The sequence below is a fragment of the Musa acuminata genome, chromosome BXJ2-9, assembly GCF_036884655.1.
Source record: "Musa acuminata AAA Group cultivar baxijiao chromosome BXJ2-9, Cavendish_Baxijiao_AAA, whole genome shotgun sequence".
In the NCBI taxonomy this organism is placed as follows: Eukaryota; Viridiplantae; Streptophyta; class Magnoliopsida; order Zingiberales; family Musaceae; genus Musa; species Musa acuminata.
The window spans coordinates 1,561,754-1,578,195 of NC_088346.1; the positions used below are offsets into that span (position 1 = coordinate 1,561,754).

General features: G+C 37.7%; 1 protein-coding gene across 2 annotated transcripts; it reads right to left on the minus strand.

Annotated features, from left to right (window-relative positions):
* Positions 1-1,673: 1,673 nt before the first annotated feature.
* Positions 1,674-13,476, minus strand: LOC135622328 (oxysterol-binding protein-related protein 1D-like). Of its 2 annotated transcripts, none has more exons than XM_065124087.1 (8): positions 12,524-13,476; positions 9,595-9,951; positions 7,906-7,993; positions 6,450-6,925; positions 3,929-4,084; positions 3,428-3,736; positions 2,630-2,974; positions 1,674-1,982 (listed from the first exon to the last, which is right to left on the minus strand). In XM_065124087.1, the coding sequence occupies exons 1-8, from the start codon at positions 13,055-13,057 to the stop codon at positions 1,815-1,817; spliced, it is 2,433 nt and encodes an 810-aa protein (XP_064980159.1). In that variant the 5' UTR covers positions 13,058-13,476; the 3' UTR covers positions 1,674-1,814. The 2 variants fall into 2 exon arrangements, with proteins under 2 accessions (XP_064980159.1, XP_064980160.1); XM_065124088.1 differs by having other exon boundaries at positions 9,595-9,967; positions 12,524-12,631.
* Between the last annotated feature and the right edge of the window lie 2,966 nt (positions 13,477-16,442).

Consider the following 16,442-nt stretch of genomic DNA (forward strand, 5'->3'; position numbering starts at 1 on the left):
ACTCATTACTGCCGACTGTCTGTCATTAGAGTTACAGCCACTAGTCTTCTCTCATAATTGGTTGCCACCACCAGGAAAGACTAATTAATATATAAGCTTAAAGACCATGGAGGAAGATTAGAGACCAAGAATTCTAGCTGCTCCGGCATCATGAGATTTCTTTTGTTCCAGTTGCATAAAAATGATAGTTGGTCAAAATAAGGAAAATAGTATTTCAAGTTCCATTTATTTATTAGTTTGTCGACATATGTAATAATAAAATTTGAATAGTCATATCTAATTTTCTAAGCCATAAATGTACCACAAACATACTCCGGATGAAAATGTGCATTTGAAAGTGTGGAATTAAGAAAAAAATAAAATATTATTTTCAATGGGCGATTGCCCTATATATTATTTTCTTTTTGGGTTTTTTTTTTTGGGATGATATCCCATTTTCATAATTCTCAAACAATCATCTAATATTTCTAATGTCCCAAAAATGCCCCTTCAAAAAGTTGTTATTTTTTCCTGCTAACTATTTACAATGTTATGATTATACAAAATAAATCGATTGGCATTAATGATGAAAGGAAAAATAGAAGATATTTCTTATGAGCAATAAAATATTAAATTCTTTTAATATGATTAGAGATGTTGTGAATGACTAAATGAAAACAAGTTTGATGTAGACTCAAATATGACATATAACAAACTTTTCATCCTAGGAGAACGCACTAAGAAGAAATGAAAGAGCTTAAATAGGCTCTCAATGATGATGTTTAAGCATGAGGCACATGCTAAAGGGGGAAGCAAGGCATCCTAAGCAGATTTAATTTTGAAGAACATTAGCTAGTGATCCTTCCTGTGGTAATAGGAAGGCACTTCTCTGGTCATATGGTTAGTTTCAATACCTAGTAAAGAAGCCTCGGCAAGCGGAGGGCGTCGAAGCTTTTTAGTATTGAACTCTCTAGCTGCCGTGTCTGGGAATCTAGACAAACAAACAATGCAACAAAATCCATTATTGCAGGACTTCAACTTAGAAAGGGCCACCAAGTCTTCGCACAGTGAAGTTAAACCTGCATAAGGATGTGTAATGTCCTTCCTGAGAAAGGGAACTGCAAATTCTGCCGCCATGGCATTTTCTTCTCTTTACTGCTGTCCGAGTACGGTCGTTGCTGAGGAGATGAGAATCAAAATACCAATCTGTAAGAAGATTAGGCTAGCAAGGTGTTAAGAGTAATGGAATACATGAGGCTGGAACCTAAATGTTCCAAGAAATAAAAGAGTTTTCCAGTTTGACTATTTAGTAGAAGCCAGCTTCATAAGCATTTGGTTTTTGTGGCTGCCGATACTGTTCTTTGGAAGCAACATCGTTTGCTGTGCCTTTGCCTTTAGCATATACATACACTGCCTTCCCCATGCACCCAAGCCCTGTCGCAGCCAACCTCCACATTCGTAGATGACTTTGAGTGGACCTACAAACAAGGTAGAAGCAACTACGAACAGCACATACGACTTTTGTCACTGTGTGAAAATGGGAACAATGTGATCCAGACCTCTGATAATAAAGTTTACCAGTCTCTCGGGAACAGATTGTGTCATGACTCTCGTGACCCAGAACCTTGCCTTTTGAGCTTCCCTTACAGTCTTGATCTTGGATTAGATTTAATATCATTAATGAACAAGATGAATATCTAAAATAAAATTGATGATAGTGAAATCTTGATCTCAAACATCTGATGCTTCACAAAAGAGAAGTCCATCCTCCTAATTATAAATTACTGTGCATCTAATTTTCCTTACTACTTACACATGGAAGGTAGAAAAACATATTACTCTGTACTCAACAAAGTGTCACCCTGACCAAATATATCTGGAATTCCATCCCATTTTCCTTCCTCTCTTGCTTCCCAGTATCCACCCACATACTGGTAACAGTCATCCTCCACATCTTTTCTGAACCACCTTGGTTGCCATCCCTTCTCTTGCAGTTTCCTTGCCTATGAACAATGACAAATTTATTCCAACGTCAACCTGTCTCTTAACAAAAAAAAATTGTGCAAAGATAAAATGCTCAAAGTCATGCCAATCCATTAGCATGAAGTTTACTATTTTCTTCTCTATATTTTTGAAGTGTTGAATTATCAAAGTGCCTTCTTTCTTTATGAAAAATTTAGGAATATCCTATTATTCATCAGGATGGCAGGCACATTCTAACACTACATAAATGTGAAGGGTTATATATTCTATTTTTTTATTGACAAATCCATGTCCATATTACAGCTTAATTATCAAAGCGCCCATATTATCATAACTTAATCCATCAATTTCACCTATATCATAAATAATTAATTCTAACGCATGCTAAATTTAGTTCCAACTAACAGGCTTACTCCATGTAGTAAATCATATTTCTGATTCAACTATTCTCTAGTTTGCTATTGAATGGATCTCCGTTGTTTGTCCAAGACTCCTATATTAAATGTATCAAATTTCCTGGTAGCATGATTTGACAAATTTCAAAGTGAGAAAAGAAAAACTGGCGGTTACCTAAAATCATTATCAAAGGCAAAAGAAATGCAGATGGAAATCATAGTATGCGACACGATGGGGAATAGTTCTACATGTCGAAGCAGTGACAAAATACCTGTCTTTGCAACTGTTCCAGCCTGAGTTTCTCTGCATTTGCCAGCTCATATTCACCATTCTCTAAATGCCGCTGATCAGGCCTTAAGCGGGAGTCAGTTGGGGGCAACTTCTCCATCAAGGATGGTGTCAACTCATTTAATGAAATAGCAAATGGTGTGAGGTTGTATCGTGTTTGTGTTACAGACTTGTCTTGTTCCCAAAGCAGCACAGCCTCTGACATTGGATCATAACCCTTTGGCTTTGTACTTGGGTCTCCGAGCACATAATACATGGCCTCATCCCACTTACCTATCAACATAGCTACCTTGTTACCGGTTCTATTATCTTGCACAAAACCATGCACCTGAACAACAAAACAAATTTCCTTGAGTAGACAGAGAGGTGAAGAAGACATAAATATGACAGATCACAAAACAACTGTGAAACCATCACAATAGCAATCATCTAAATTTTAAAACAAGGATATAAAAGCACCTTTCATGCAATAGCATAAATATCAGAACAAATGTATTGATATATATAAACAAGGAACTACTAGAATCAGAATAGAATAATCCGTATCACTCTAATATGATGAAGCATGCCATCCTTGGAATAACTTGCATATCATTGTTGGGTCCAATGCTTATCGACTGTTTTTTATGCAGTAATCCCATTACTTCTTATATCAAGACAAGCCCAATTTTCGTGATGAAAACAATCAGTTGCATATAAAGATATTGCAACAATTTTATGCCGCTAGAACTAGTGACAAGTGTGTTTCGGGATTCAGACATCTGCAAGATCGTAAAAATACCTGATGGGGATTACGATCAATGATGGACTGTTCTTTAAATTTGAGCTTGCAGGAGTAATGGCCACTGCCCCTTATTCGCATAGTACCATAGTGGTCACAATAGATTTTTCCAATAATTATGTTGTATATTGAAGTAGTGACTTTAGTCCACTGAAATGTCTCTCCATCTTCAAACTGAAGAGTTAAGATCCCAATAGGATCAAGCTGAATAGATCGGCCCCAAAACTTTCCTTTTAGATTGGAATCACCCCAGAATTTCCATCCTCTACCTTCACAGTGACAAGCAACAATCATTGGATGGTGGCTCACCTGAAAGAAAATCATATGTTACTAAAACCAGTAATGTGATGTTCATGACAATGCTGTAGTGCTCCAAGCATTAAAAGAACATTTGTTGAACAGAAAAGAATGATATGCAAGGACTAGAAATATAATGAGAGGGCATATCCATCATAATTAATTATTACATAGACCGACTGCTGAGGAAAGAGAAACTGAAACCTTCTCAGAGAAGAAGCGGAGGCCCTTGTCTGGATAATCAGCTTCATATGTCTCACCAAGAAGAGGGTTAAAGGGTTTGCACTGTCGGCCTTCTGTCGAAGCATACCCAGAAACAGCAAAAGCAGCAATGTGAAGAATCCTCATCAGGCTGTTTCCCTGCAGTATGTTCATCTTGTTTCCTTGTTATCAGCATTCGAGCAATAATAAATATATTCATAGACATCAAAGAGTGCATTTCTTACAAAATCTTTCATTGCTTATATATAACTATGTCAGGCAGATGGAGATTATGTTAATGGAGTCTCATAATAGCCATGATTAATTAAACCAGCAACTAAAGCTACATAATGTTGGTTTTATTAGTACATAAAATTTAAAAGTCTGCCAGATATAGTGGTACCGAAATTTGATAGTCTATTGTCAGTTCTTTGCTAGAACTATTTCCAAACTTAAGGATGTTTCGATTAACATAAAATTTAAGGATGTTTCAAAGAGATATAACCGTATTCACTATAGTTTGAATTAACATTACAATATTTGCAGCAACCATTCTAATCACTACCGGCACTATTGCCGTCAAGCATTCATGATCACCATTCTGCAGGATCAGAAGCAAAATGAGAGATCTGGATAAATGTGACAACAGTTAAGAATGGTACCACAACTAAGAAGATATAGTTCACAGCTTCCATGCTGCTTCCTATCAACATATCATGGGCTACACTGGATAAATCAAATTTGAGAAGGCTCTAATGAAGATCTAGTAAAATTTTAAAACTGACTTTCCACTACCACATTAAGTCCTTGCATGTGGCAACCAGAAGACTTTCAACCATATCTACAAGGTTTTTATCTCGATAAGCAGAGAGAAGATTTGCACATGATTACAAACAGAAACATATGTAATAGAGGCCTTACCACAAATGATACTACCCAGTTTACACTAAAACGTCAGGTCTTAGAGCTAATTAGAGAGGGACCAAATAAATTATGGTAAAATATAGTCCATCAAAGCCATAATTCAATATGGAGTAGTTCATCGAATCAAAGGTTGTCTGAAAAACACACGGGAAGATAATCTTATGTTGCACTGAAGGTGTTTCCTAAAGAGGAAACTTTCAAAATATGGCATTGCATGTGTCGCAAGATATATCGGTTAAATTTTGGATGATATCCTTCATCTAGTACTTTCTGTAATGGACAAAATGCACCTACATAAAATTATTCCATCGACTTGTCATCCTGGGTTCAAATCTATGAAATAGACTATACAAAATGTGAAAAAAGGGAATAATTTTGGTATTCCTAAGGCCTGCAACATTGTTATTAGCCAGCACTACGTTGTCTTTTTGGAATATGCACCTACATGAAAGTAGAGGTAATTTTCATAGCAGGTTTTACACATTAGGAGTACCTCACTGCACCAACCTGGAAAAAAATAAACCTAAAAAGTTCCAAAAGAAGGTTCATTTGCCTACCGAATAGCCCTAGGAAATTTTTAGTCGTCAGTGCTGCAGTTTGTGCAATCTTACTATCTTTAACACAAAAGCAAGTCTACCTAGCAAGGATTTAAATCTTGTTCTGATATCAGTTTCGGTAATCTACCGGACTGGTATGGTACCAGTGTAATAGAGTATAACGATCTGTACCACCCAGAATCACTCGAAGAAAATATGAAAAGATTATATACTGACGGTATGAGACCATATGGTTCAATACCGATCCTTGCTTCGACAGGGAAAATATGGATTAACATACACCATACAGACCAGTATTTACCTAGCCATAAATTAACCAAATAGCTTCTGATTTGCTTTAACAAAAGTTTAATTGGTCAGACAAATACTCAAATAGATAACAAACATAAATGTTTCAATAAGTGATGGATCAATCAAATCCACAAAACCATCATAAGAATGTATGAATCTTCCTATATATGTTAAGATTCATTGGATGAGGATATAATGCGACATTTTTGTTTTGTGTACATGATACTATGACATGAATGATCAACTATCAGCTTAATAATTATTGCTTATGCATCTGTTAGACTTAAGTGGACACTCCTACCGTCATGTATAGAGACGACCTCAAACAGGTTTATTATAAATATTAATGCATACAAAAGTGAGAATATTGTTCTATGGTACTATAATTGAAAAAAAACAAAATATAACTATTTAAAAGGTGCAATTAACCACGTAAGAAGTTTCTTCATTATTATTTGATATATTAGAATCACATGAAAGACTGTAGGAAAGATTCTCGCCAACAGTAAAGAAAATCTAAAAGTATAACCAACAACCCATTCCACTGAAGATTCAATAAAAAATTTGTAGATAAGATATTGTACGAAGAATTGTCCTGGTCAAGACCAATGATCAGGTAATATGCTTACACTTCTAGAATAAAATTTCTGAAGAATTAAGGCTTCCAAATAAAAGACCAAGACAAACATTCTCCTAAGCAATCAAAAAGTGTATTTCACCAAAATGAAAAGAAATTAAATGTGTAACCATACCTGCCTTCCCCATTCTAACGCTCGATCCACCAAGTAAGAATGTTCCAGATCCTCAAAGCATTTCTGCAGAGAAGAGAGTGGCTCATTGAAGTAAACAGGAAGACAGACTCCAGAAAGATCCTTCCCAATATTCTCTTTGATTATTGACCACAAACCAACAGGTTTCTCCTTTTCCTTGGGCTCAGGCAATTTGTTCCTCCGCTTAACATATGGATACTCAATCATTTGAACTCCTGTACTAATATCTTGAATATTGTCGGGAAAGTAGGATTCAGTACAACATGTTGACCCAGTGCAACAATTACCCATAACTTCCCTACTACGATATGAAGCACTTCTAAGTGACTCGGAAGATAAGAAGTCTCTAGTATCAAAGTACATGCCATCATCTTCATCTGTTTCTGCATCTGCCCCTTGACTTTCATTATCAGCTTCAGAGTCAGTTGCTGTTCCCTCTGATATAACTGAATAGAAATCTGCACAAAAGAAAAGTGAGGACTGTTCTCAAAAAGGAAATGCACAGACAAGTCTAAACAAAAATTGAGTTTAGTTATGTTTATTACAATATCAGATGGTAAAAGGTGTATAATTCGGGCATAAAACATGAAAATGTAAGGTAAAATGGTAAAGCTACCAATTAAATGTCTAACATAAACAAGAAGGGTAAAAACAGCATGATCACTGGAAATATGAAATTTAACATTAAAAAAAGAATTAATTGTAAATTCCAAATTAACTAAAGCTTTTTCAAATAAAAAAGTTAATCGTATGGTCTTGGGCTCGAATCCTATCTTCGCCGCTTACTTTTTCAAATAATAATAATAACAATAATAATAATAATAATAATAATTTGGCCACTTAATTTTGATAAACTGTATAAAATCATCATGCTTTTCTACTACAATTTTGAGTTCTAAATTGAGTCAGTGACTAACTTGTTCAAACCATTTGTCCCACTAGCAACTTGTAAATTCTTTCCATTCGTCTCTGTGTAATTAAATTGTATGCTATTTCTATTATTCCACAGATGAATAGGGAATCTTGCATATTTTGATGGCAATAAGTGTTCCAGAATGCAGAATGCATACCATTTAAATTTTTGGAAAAAAACCATTGCATTTAGGATATAGCAGCTAGAAGAAAAGAATTTAGGGATCAACAAGTGAATATTCATCACATAAGACAGATATTTTTAAGAGCGGGACAAATGGTTTGAACAAGTTAGTCACTGACTCAATTTAGAACTCAAAATTCAAAAGCTTCAGTATGTTACATAAGCAGCTTGGAACAAAGATTCATGTAAGATAGGAACAAGATCCCAACATTACCTAGGACTAAAACTAACCAATGGTTGATGATACAGATATGGAAACAAGCAACACACTAGATAACATAAATTTATGCTTTTACTTCTTGTATTAATATCACAAATCAAGGAGACATAAACAGTACTAACCGCTAAATCTTCCATTCATCAGTCCAAGATGTGCTTCACGTTCCTTTGTTTCATCAATCACTGTAGTTTCCAATTCAACTTTCTCTGTCTGCATGAACAAAACTCCAGCAATAAGGGTACTCGCTATACAATTATAATAATAGTAAGCAAATATTTACCCATAAGAAACAGTAATTAATTATACATAAATATGCATATAATATAATATCTAGTTGCCCTTTCCAAGTCATATTATGTTCTTTCTTAATTTTTCGTGTTGGTTTGTCCACATCATATCCATGCCCCTATGTCCATTTCCCCATTTACTCATCCACCCTTTTATCCCTGTGCTTTCCACATGAATCCATGCATCTCCAGTTACAAGGAGGGAAATTAATAGGAAAAGGGAAAAGTAGAAGAAAAGAAAAAAAAAAAAAAAAAAAAAAAAAGAGAACATAAAAGAGAAGAAAAGAGAAATGAAATAAGAAGAGAAGGAATGAGAAGACAAGGAAAGAAAAGAGATCAGAACAGAAGAAAAGAAGATTAAAGAAAAATTTTGGCTTAGTAGAAACATAGAAAAAATAGAGAATATGAAGATAGATAACAAACAATGTAAAAATAGCAAATCAAATGTAATAAGAATGCATATGATAATTTATAACAAATAAAAAAGTATAAACAAATAATATATACTAAAAACTACAGAATAGAATATAATATCAGATCAAAAATAAAAACATCTAATAAAATTAGTCTCTAAAAACATAGAAGTGTTAACTGCCAATTTCTATAAAAACATAAACTACATAAATTTAATATAGAGCTGGACAATCAGAAAACATTCAAAATTTATTTACTAAAAGTTCATAAAAAATAAGGAAATTATTATGTGAAACGATTAATAAAAATAGAAATGAATCCATAAAGTTATAGAAAGATAATAGTCTTTCTCTTCTCACTTCAAAAGAGTAGTTAGATTCAATTTTTCAAAAAAAAAATTAAAAAATAGAAGCAAAGCTAAATAATCACTAAAAGTTTAATATTCTGTTTCTAAAAATAATTACTAAATAGTATATCCGCTGTAATAATCAGTAAGAGAGAAACAAATTGTTAATTTATCTATAGATCATTAAATATTTTTCTGTTTTCCTGTTTCCGAATCAGTATATCTCGACTCTTAAATGATTCCGAAGTCTTTTTGGTTGAAATCCTGATCCTCCAATCCATATCCTCCAATTTATCTATTGCTTGAAGTCTTGTGATCCTGATTCTTCCCACAGGTCACTTCTGATCCTAATTTAAAATACCAAGTTAAACATTATATGATGCTGTGCTTCTTCATTTTAGGACCAATTGATGAATAATGTTAAACACAAAAAGAACAGTTTTAAAGCACTTCAAGCACCCAATGGCATTAGATACTGTAAATTTTCTTCTCAGGTGCTATATCATTGAATCTTATTGAAAAGTAACAAGAGCTCTGATTAATAGCAAATGATCAAAAAGAGGTAAATTTATTTTGGCAGAATATTGATTTAAAGCAAAATTAGAGAAACTTATCAAACTAATTATTGTATCAATTAATTGAAAATAAAACCCTCCTATTCTATGTTGCATTGCCAATGTATTAGCCTCAGAGTCATTTTATATCTACCAGCAAATTATTTGAACAGTGGTATACCATTCTTTATAAAATTTCAGAAATTTTACCTCCAACTGCCTTAATGTGTCAAGCAGAATAAGATGCTTCTGCTGCAGAGACTTTAATTGATTCTGCAGCTCAGAGATTTCAGATAGCATAATAGACTCACATTCTTTCACTGTTGATTCACTCAGTCCTTCCTGCAACAGTCTTCCTCGCAGCTTGTCAGTCGAGACAGTAACTTCTACTGAAGGTTCAGATGCATTAATTGTCAGCAAATGCGCAAAATTCTCTTTGGCAGACAACAAAGCTTCAATCCATGCAGTTCGATCTTCTCTAGAATCACACCGTAGATGAAGAGTTTTCGTGCCAGTAAAAATATACAGCCTTTTGTCATCTGATTTGCTAGCACGAATTGAAGTAACCTGAAAAATCATTTCACTGTGCACTCATAAAAAATATATATTAAATAGGAGACCATGTAACTAGTTTTGAATGGATTAAGAGATCATAGCAGGATCCAAACAAATACCACAATGGACATAGGTTGAAGCAAGAGTAAGCATGTTTATTTTGATTATTTTATTTTATTACTGATCAATAAAAATTATGCCAATACCATAGGTATTGCTATGCAAGGACCTAGAAAGAAAACACACTTGCCTTCGAAGGATGTTTTCTTGACCGTACAACTTATTCATGTATTGTAGAAAATGTTATGATGGATCGTTGAGGCAAAATTTAGAAGATATAAGAACTAAATTGTATATTGCTATAGAGCATAAACCATAATTTCATGAATGGGAAATACCTTCCATCTTCAAAAAGATGTCTTTGTTTTAGCAGATTGATATCTGATTAACAACCGCACAATGATCAAAGCTCAATTTTGCAAAGGAAGAACTAATAGGACTATAGATAACCGGAAGGATGTTATCTTACAGCCCCAGAATTTCCTGTATAATTTGACTAATAATCATGGAAGACACAGCAGAAAAAATGATGCGAAAAAACTAAATTACAAAGACAAAAGAAATCCTTCAAAATTATAGCTAATATACTGGTATCCTCTCTTTTTTTCTTTGCTTAGCCTGAGATATGAATATCTTGAATTTACATTTTTCTTGGCATGGCTACAGGCAACTTATATGGTTAAGCTCCCTTATCTGTGGGCATTCTTGTTGTACAAGATTGTGGCAAAAAAGATAAGTAATGATGTAATTTGAAAAGCGAATGAACAATCAGACATAATGTCCCAACTATTTTACGTTAGCTCCATGAATCTTTTCCCACCAATGAGCTCTCTTTAGATAATATCACTTGTACTGTTTTACAAACCGACCACACTGATCGATACTGCTGACTTGTGCAAAGACCAAGCAATTTCACTCAGTCTAATCCTAAACCTATCTTACCACTTGGTAAACTTAAGCTAGGCCATTATCAAGTGGTGTTAAGCAACAATCTACAGCCCAATATGGAACCCATTAATGTATTTTTCCTCTAGTCTTCCCCGTTGCCGCCTCTCCTCCTCTCTGCTGCATTGTTGCATCACCATCTCCCCGGTCATTGTTTTCACTCTTCCTCTGCTCATCCATATCGCCACATCCTCATTTCTCCTCCATCACATGGGACCACTGCTCCGTCTCCTCCTTTCCTCCACCATCTCCTATTCTCTCTCTTTCTCTATTTGTAGTGGTCCATCCAACCACTACGAACGAGTATCAGCCCTTACCAACATCCATATACTGTATGATATTGACGTCATAATGGTTTGACCATCAACCAGTATTAGTACCAGATAGAGATCTTAATCCTTGTTAATAGTCTAATTTAGAGCAAACAGTTCTTTCTCCTAATGAGGTTTTAAGCCTCCTACCTCTCTTCAAGTTGGAAGTCTTAATTGATTCACTCATTAAAACAGGGTTAATTCTCCTGTGTTCATAGCATCTTTAAATGGTTTTTCCTCATGTTACCTTTGGTCAGAAGTACATTTAATTGTTCATGAAAAACAATAAGGAGTCAATTTAACCTTGGTGCAACCCCGTAGTAACCAACAATGTATCTTCTACAAAATTTTGAAGTAACTACTCTATCCTTTATGTATTTGGCCACGATAATGTATCCACTACAAACTCCTTTCTTTACTAATTCTCAGCACTTTTTATATAAAGGAATTTTGTCATAAGTTTATTTTTCAAGGCATCATAAAATCTTTACAAAAATAATTATATACTATATTTTAAGTAAATAGTTTATTGCAACCCATCTCATATCTATAAATTGTTGTTATTGTACTTTTGAAATTATTATGCATGTATGATCTATCACAATATCCTACTGAGTGACATGTTCTTTGGTCAAATATCTAGATAAAGGACTATCAAGGTAGTGATTAACCCTTCCATTCACAACAGTGAAACACACATCCAATAGGGCATTAACATTTTCATTTTGCTAAAACCTCATAAGTTAGAAGAGAAAGAAAGAGAATGTGATTCCCTGGGAGGATGAAACTAGCTTGTCGGGAGATCAGACAACAATTTAAGAAAATGAGCTTATAGAAGAAACCACATAATTAACAGGGTCAACATCATTATCATCTAGTTCATGTATAAACCATTTCTGATATTAAAGATTGTCACCCATGCTTTTACTGATCTAATTTTCAAAAGAACTTGAACTTCATATTTTGCCGCATCTGCTGAAATAAATCGTGATTTCAGTGAACCTAAACAGTATAAAGATCCTACAAAGACCCGTATTCCTGAGAGATTGGGATCAGAAGGAACAGTTTCATGATATCATGTCTAAACACAAAATAACATGTCATGACCCCGCTGCTTGTTGCAACTTAAAATCCACTGGCATCAAGAAAACTTAACTACACGATTCAACAGCAATAGAATACCTCAAGAATCATATCGACTTATCGAGTAAGAGCGAAATATTCAGTAGTAGCGAACATAAGAGGTGAAGAGCAGCCCGAAATCTCACCTTCAGGTGTACCTCCCCAAATGGCTTCCACTGGTTTGCAGCCCCCCAACCCACGAAACTACCGCTCTCCCACTGCTGCTCTTTCCTCACCCGTCTCAGCGACTCCTCGCCGATGACCCTCACCCCAGCCTTGCACGCTGCGGGCCCCACCGATACCCTATCCGGCCCATGAACCTTGTAGTACGACAGCACCCCGTCCTGCAGCACGAACCACCGCGAACGCCACCCTTTCCCGTAGTTCACCCACTTCCAAAGAACCCCCGCCACCGCCCCATTCCCACTGCCACTCTTAGCATCCCCACCCTCCGCTAACCCCGCCGCAGCTGCAGCCTCATCCGCCGCTTCGCGGCGCGCGGCGGCATCCGAGTCCGAGGGTATCGTTGGTGCCTGGATCAGCTTCTTGCTGGACAAGCTCCCGGAGGGGCTCTCGGCCCCCAGCGGGGGCTTCGCCGCCTTGAGTGTCCCCACCTGGGAGGGGTCCCCGCGGTCGCCCCGCTCCAGCGACACGGGCGCAATGCAGCACAGAGGATTCATCTTCCAGGGGGTTGCGATCTCCAGAAGTTCCACACCAAGGAGACCGATCAAGCAAAAGAGATCAAGCGACGATGAGATCTCGCCGAATCCAAATCGGCGGACAGGGGCTGCGATCGGAGGGCCGCCATTTCAGGGATCGGCGGAGCGACATGAGAGCGCCGCATCCAGATCTGAAGAAGAAGAAGAAGAAGAAGAAGAAGAAGAAGAAGAAGAAGAAGGGGAGAGAGAGAGAGAGAGGGTTGGGTTGTGCTAGTAAAGAATATTAATGGGCGGAGGAGTTGTTAAGAGAGGAACAGAAGAGGGCAGAGGAGGAAGGCAAATAAGCGGAGGCGCGGCAGATCTATTAAATTCGCTGAACGGGCGCAGCAGAAACGGCGGCAGCTGCAGCACCAGCGGTGGGCAGGCAGCAGGCAGACTAGTAGAGAAGTAGGGAGGGAGGGAGGGAGAGGAGAGGATGAAAGAGACCGGATGGGCCTCCCACGGATCGCCCGTTTGCTCCACCTCTACGCCACATCTTACAATGGCGTCACTTGGCTGCCAAGTGGCCAATTGCTCTCGTAGATCCACCACGTGCGGGCCCACGTGGCCCCCGATCACCGCCCGAGTGGCCGTGCCGGTGATCCGCAGATGGGTAGGAAAACGGGTAGAGCCGAGTTAGTGAAGTCATCTCTCGCTGGGCGCTCGCCGAAGACCGCGGTGGGTCCCCTTGTCTCCTTCAGTGATCGCACTGGTAAAGGAGGTGGTATGGAACGGACGGAGACGGGCCACGGGGTTCTCTCCCATTCACCGCGATGGCATATCAAGGGGTCGCGACGGGTGGAGCAGAGAAATCGCATGTGGTGATCCGTGTGGAGCTTACGTTGGTGCACGTTTGGGCTGGGTGGTGGTGAGGAGTAATAGAAATGGGATGTCTCTTTGATTGAGGGAATATATTGGAAGGCAAATGCTTTAGCTGGGAAACCTTCGGAAGAGAGCATGAGCATTGAAGGGGGAGGGGTTGGCTTGGTGATCTCTTTTCTTTCACTTTATGACTTTTTGTTTGGCATATGTTATCATCCCATCTTCTTTTTGGTGATTTATGGCTAATGTGACTACAATCATAAATGAAAATGGGGCCATGGATATGATTGACTATATTATCATAAATAAAAAGAGATTCGATTTTTCTAGTGTCAATTTCTTTATCGACTAAGATAGGTAATATCTTTTATATTTTAAAAATAGATATGATGTATGATATTAGCATGAATGAATAATTCATGAATTTAGTCACAGTCAGTAATATCTTGGAAGAGAGTTTATGACTCATGCACATCAACCATTCAAAAAAAAAATATATATATATATATATATATATGAACACGAACGGTAAAAAATGTCATCTTTTTGTATTATGTTGAAGATTGAGTTTTTATACTTAATTGTAAATAGGAAAAATATTCTATGAAATATTTTATAGGAATATAGTTTCTACCTTCAACAACCTCTCATTGACTGTGGGGCAGCCTATAACTATCTGTCTTGAATTTTTGCTCATGTGAGAAGACAAATGAACGGTAATATTCATTTTTTCCTTCTACGTTGGATATTATGGGACAGTTACGTGTTAGAAAAACATTGGTTAACAAGATACTCCCTATCATTTGTCTCCCCTAAGGCATGTTTCGAGGTTCTTGTGAGAGGATTCCAAAGCGTGACATCTAGTTTGTACGACATATTAAGCTGTCATATCTTTGATCTATCATTGACCCGATGGTACACCTAGTTCATCTAATATTTCTAGTTCATCATACCCGAGCACTACGAGTGGCGATTCATCATCGATTTACCTCTTGTATCATTGAGGGACACACCTTGACCGGATGGGGTTATGTTTCTTGTCCCCTATCTCTTCTCAACTTGGTTGAGTTTGTCGATCTCCATGGCTTGGGCAATGGAGGAGGTCGGGTTTTCCTAACCTCCATGACTCGGGCGAAGGTGCGATTCAAGTTTCTTGACCTCCTAGCCTTAAGCAAAAATGAGGATTTGGTTTCTCGACCTCTAAGCCTCAAGTAAAGGTGGGGGTTGAGTTTCTTGACCTCTTCATCTCTAGTGAAGATGAGGGTCAGGTTTCCAACCTTCTTACCTTGAGCATAGGAGGGTCAAACTTTTCGATCTCTATGCCTTATGCCTTAGGCACAGATGAGGTTCGAGCTTTCCGACCTCTACTCCTAGACAAAGTAGAGATCAGGTTTCTCTTAATTCATTAATTTTTTTAATAAATTAAGAGAAAAAATTAAATATTTTGTAATATTCTGATTGAAAAATGCCACTTGGCATATGCTTAACCATTTTAAGTGAATAATTCAAATTTAATTTTGATCCTTATTTAGTATATAAGATATTTTCATCTTTTAATAACTTAATATTGGGAATGTCATTACTAATGAATTATCAATTAGAATAATTTTATAAATGAAAAAAATAATCAAAAATGAATTATCAAATAAAAGCTCCAATTTCCCTCTCAAACTCTCGATTGTTCCCTTTTTTCATAAAGGAAACTGTGGCAAATAGAATCGAGTTTGACCGGACGTCTGACCGACGGCGTCCACGGTCAAGTCAACGTCAAATTGCGACTCCCTTCCTGTAAACAGTATCTCAACGATTCATAAGAACGAACATAACACCAAACAGCAACGAGGAAATTGTCGGCATTTTATATGCGATGCTGCAGCAAGCCAAACAGCAGATCCCGAGGCACCAAGCACACGCGGCAGTGCCGCATTTGACCTGCGATTCTGAAGAAAACCAAACAGGAGATCCGAAGCACGTGGCAGCGCTACAAGGCTCTCCCCTCCCAGATCGCGGGATCCGCTGCCCTGGGGGCGCCACCTGTCTCTGGATGCGCTGTGGAATTTTACCTGTGATCCTGCAAGGAAACCGAGCAGCAGATCCGGAGGCGCGAGCGCCCGGCAACAACGTGGCAGCGTTACAAAGCGCTCCCCTGCCAGATGGCCGTATCCGCTTTGCTGGTCGCGCCACCTGTCTTTGGGTGCGTCGTGGAATTTTACGTGTGATTCTGCAGCAAACTAAACAGGAGATCCGGAGTCCACAAGCATGCGGCAGCGACAGCCGCCAAACACTGCTCTTCTTCTTCAAAATCGCGGGATCCGCTACGGCGATGCTTCAAGGCGAGCCACCCGCTCACCTTCTGACACGCGGACCCTGCTTCGTCGTCGTCGCTAGCATCGCCGCCGAATCTCGCCGGTGGAAACTCTTCTCTGGTCCCCCGGTGGGCGCTGCTTCCCGGCCCGCATTGGTCATCGACAGCGGCACCGAGAATGGGCGACATCAAATTGGTTGTATGGAAGTCGTTTGATGATAGAATATATGTTCTGCTCAA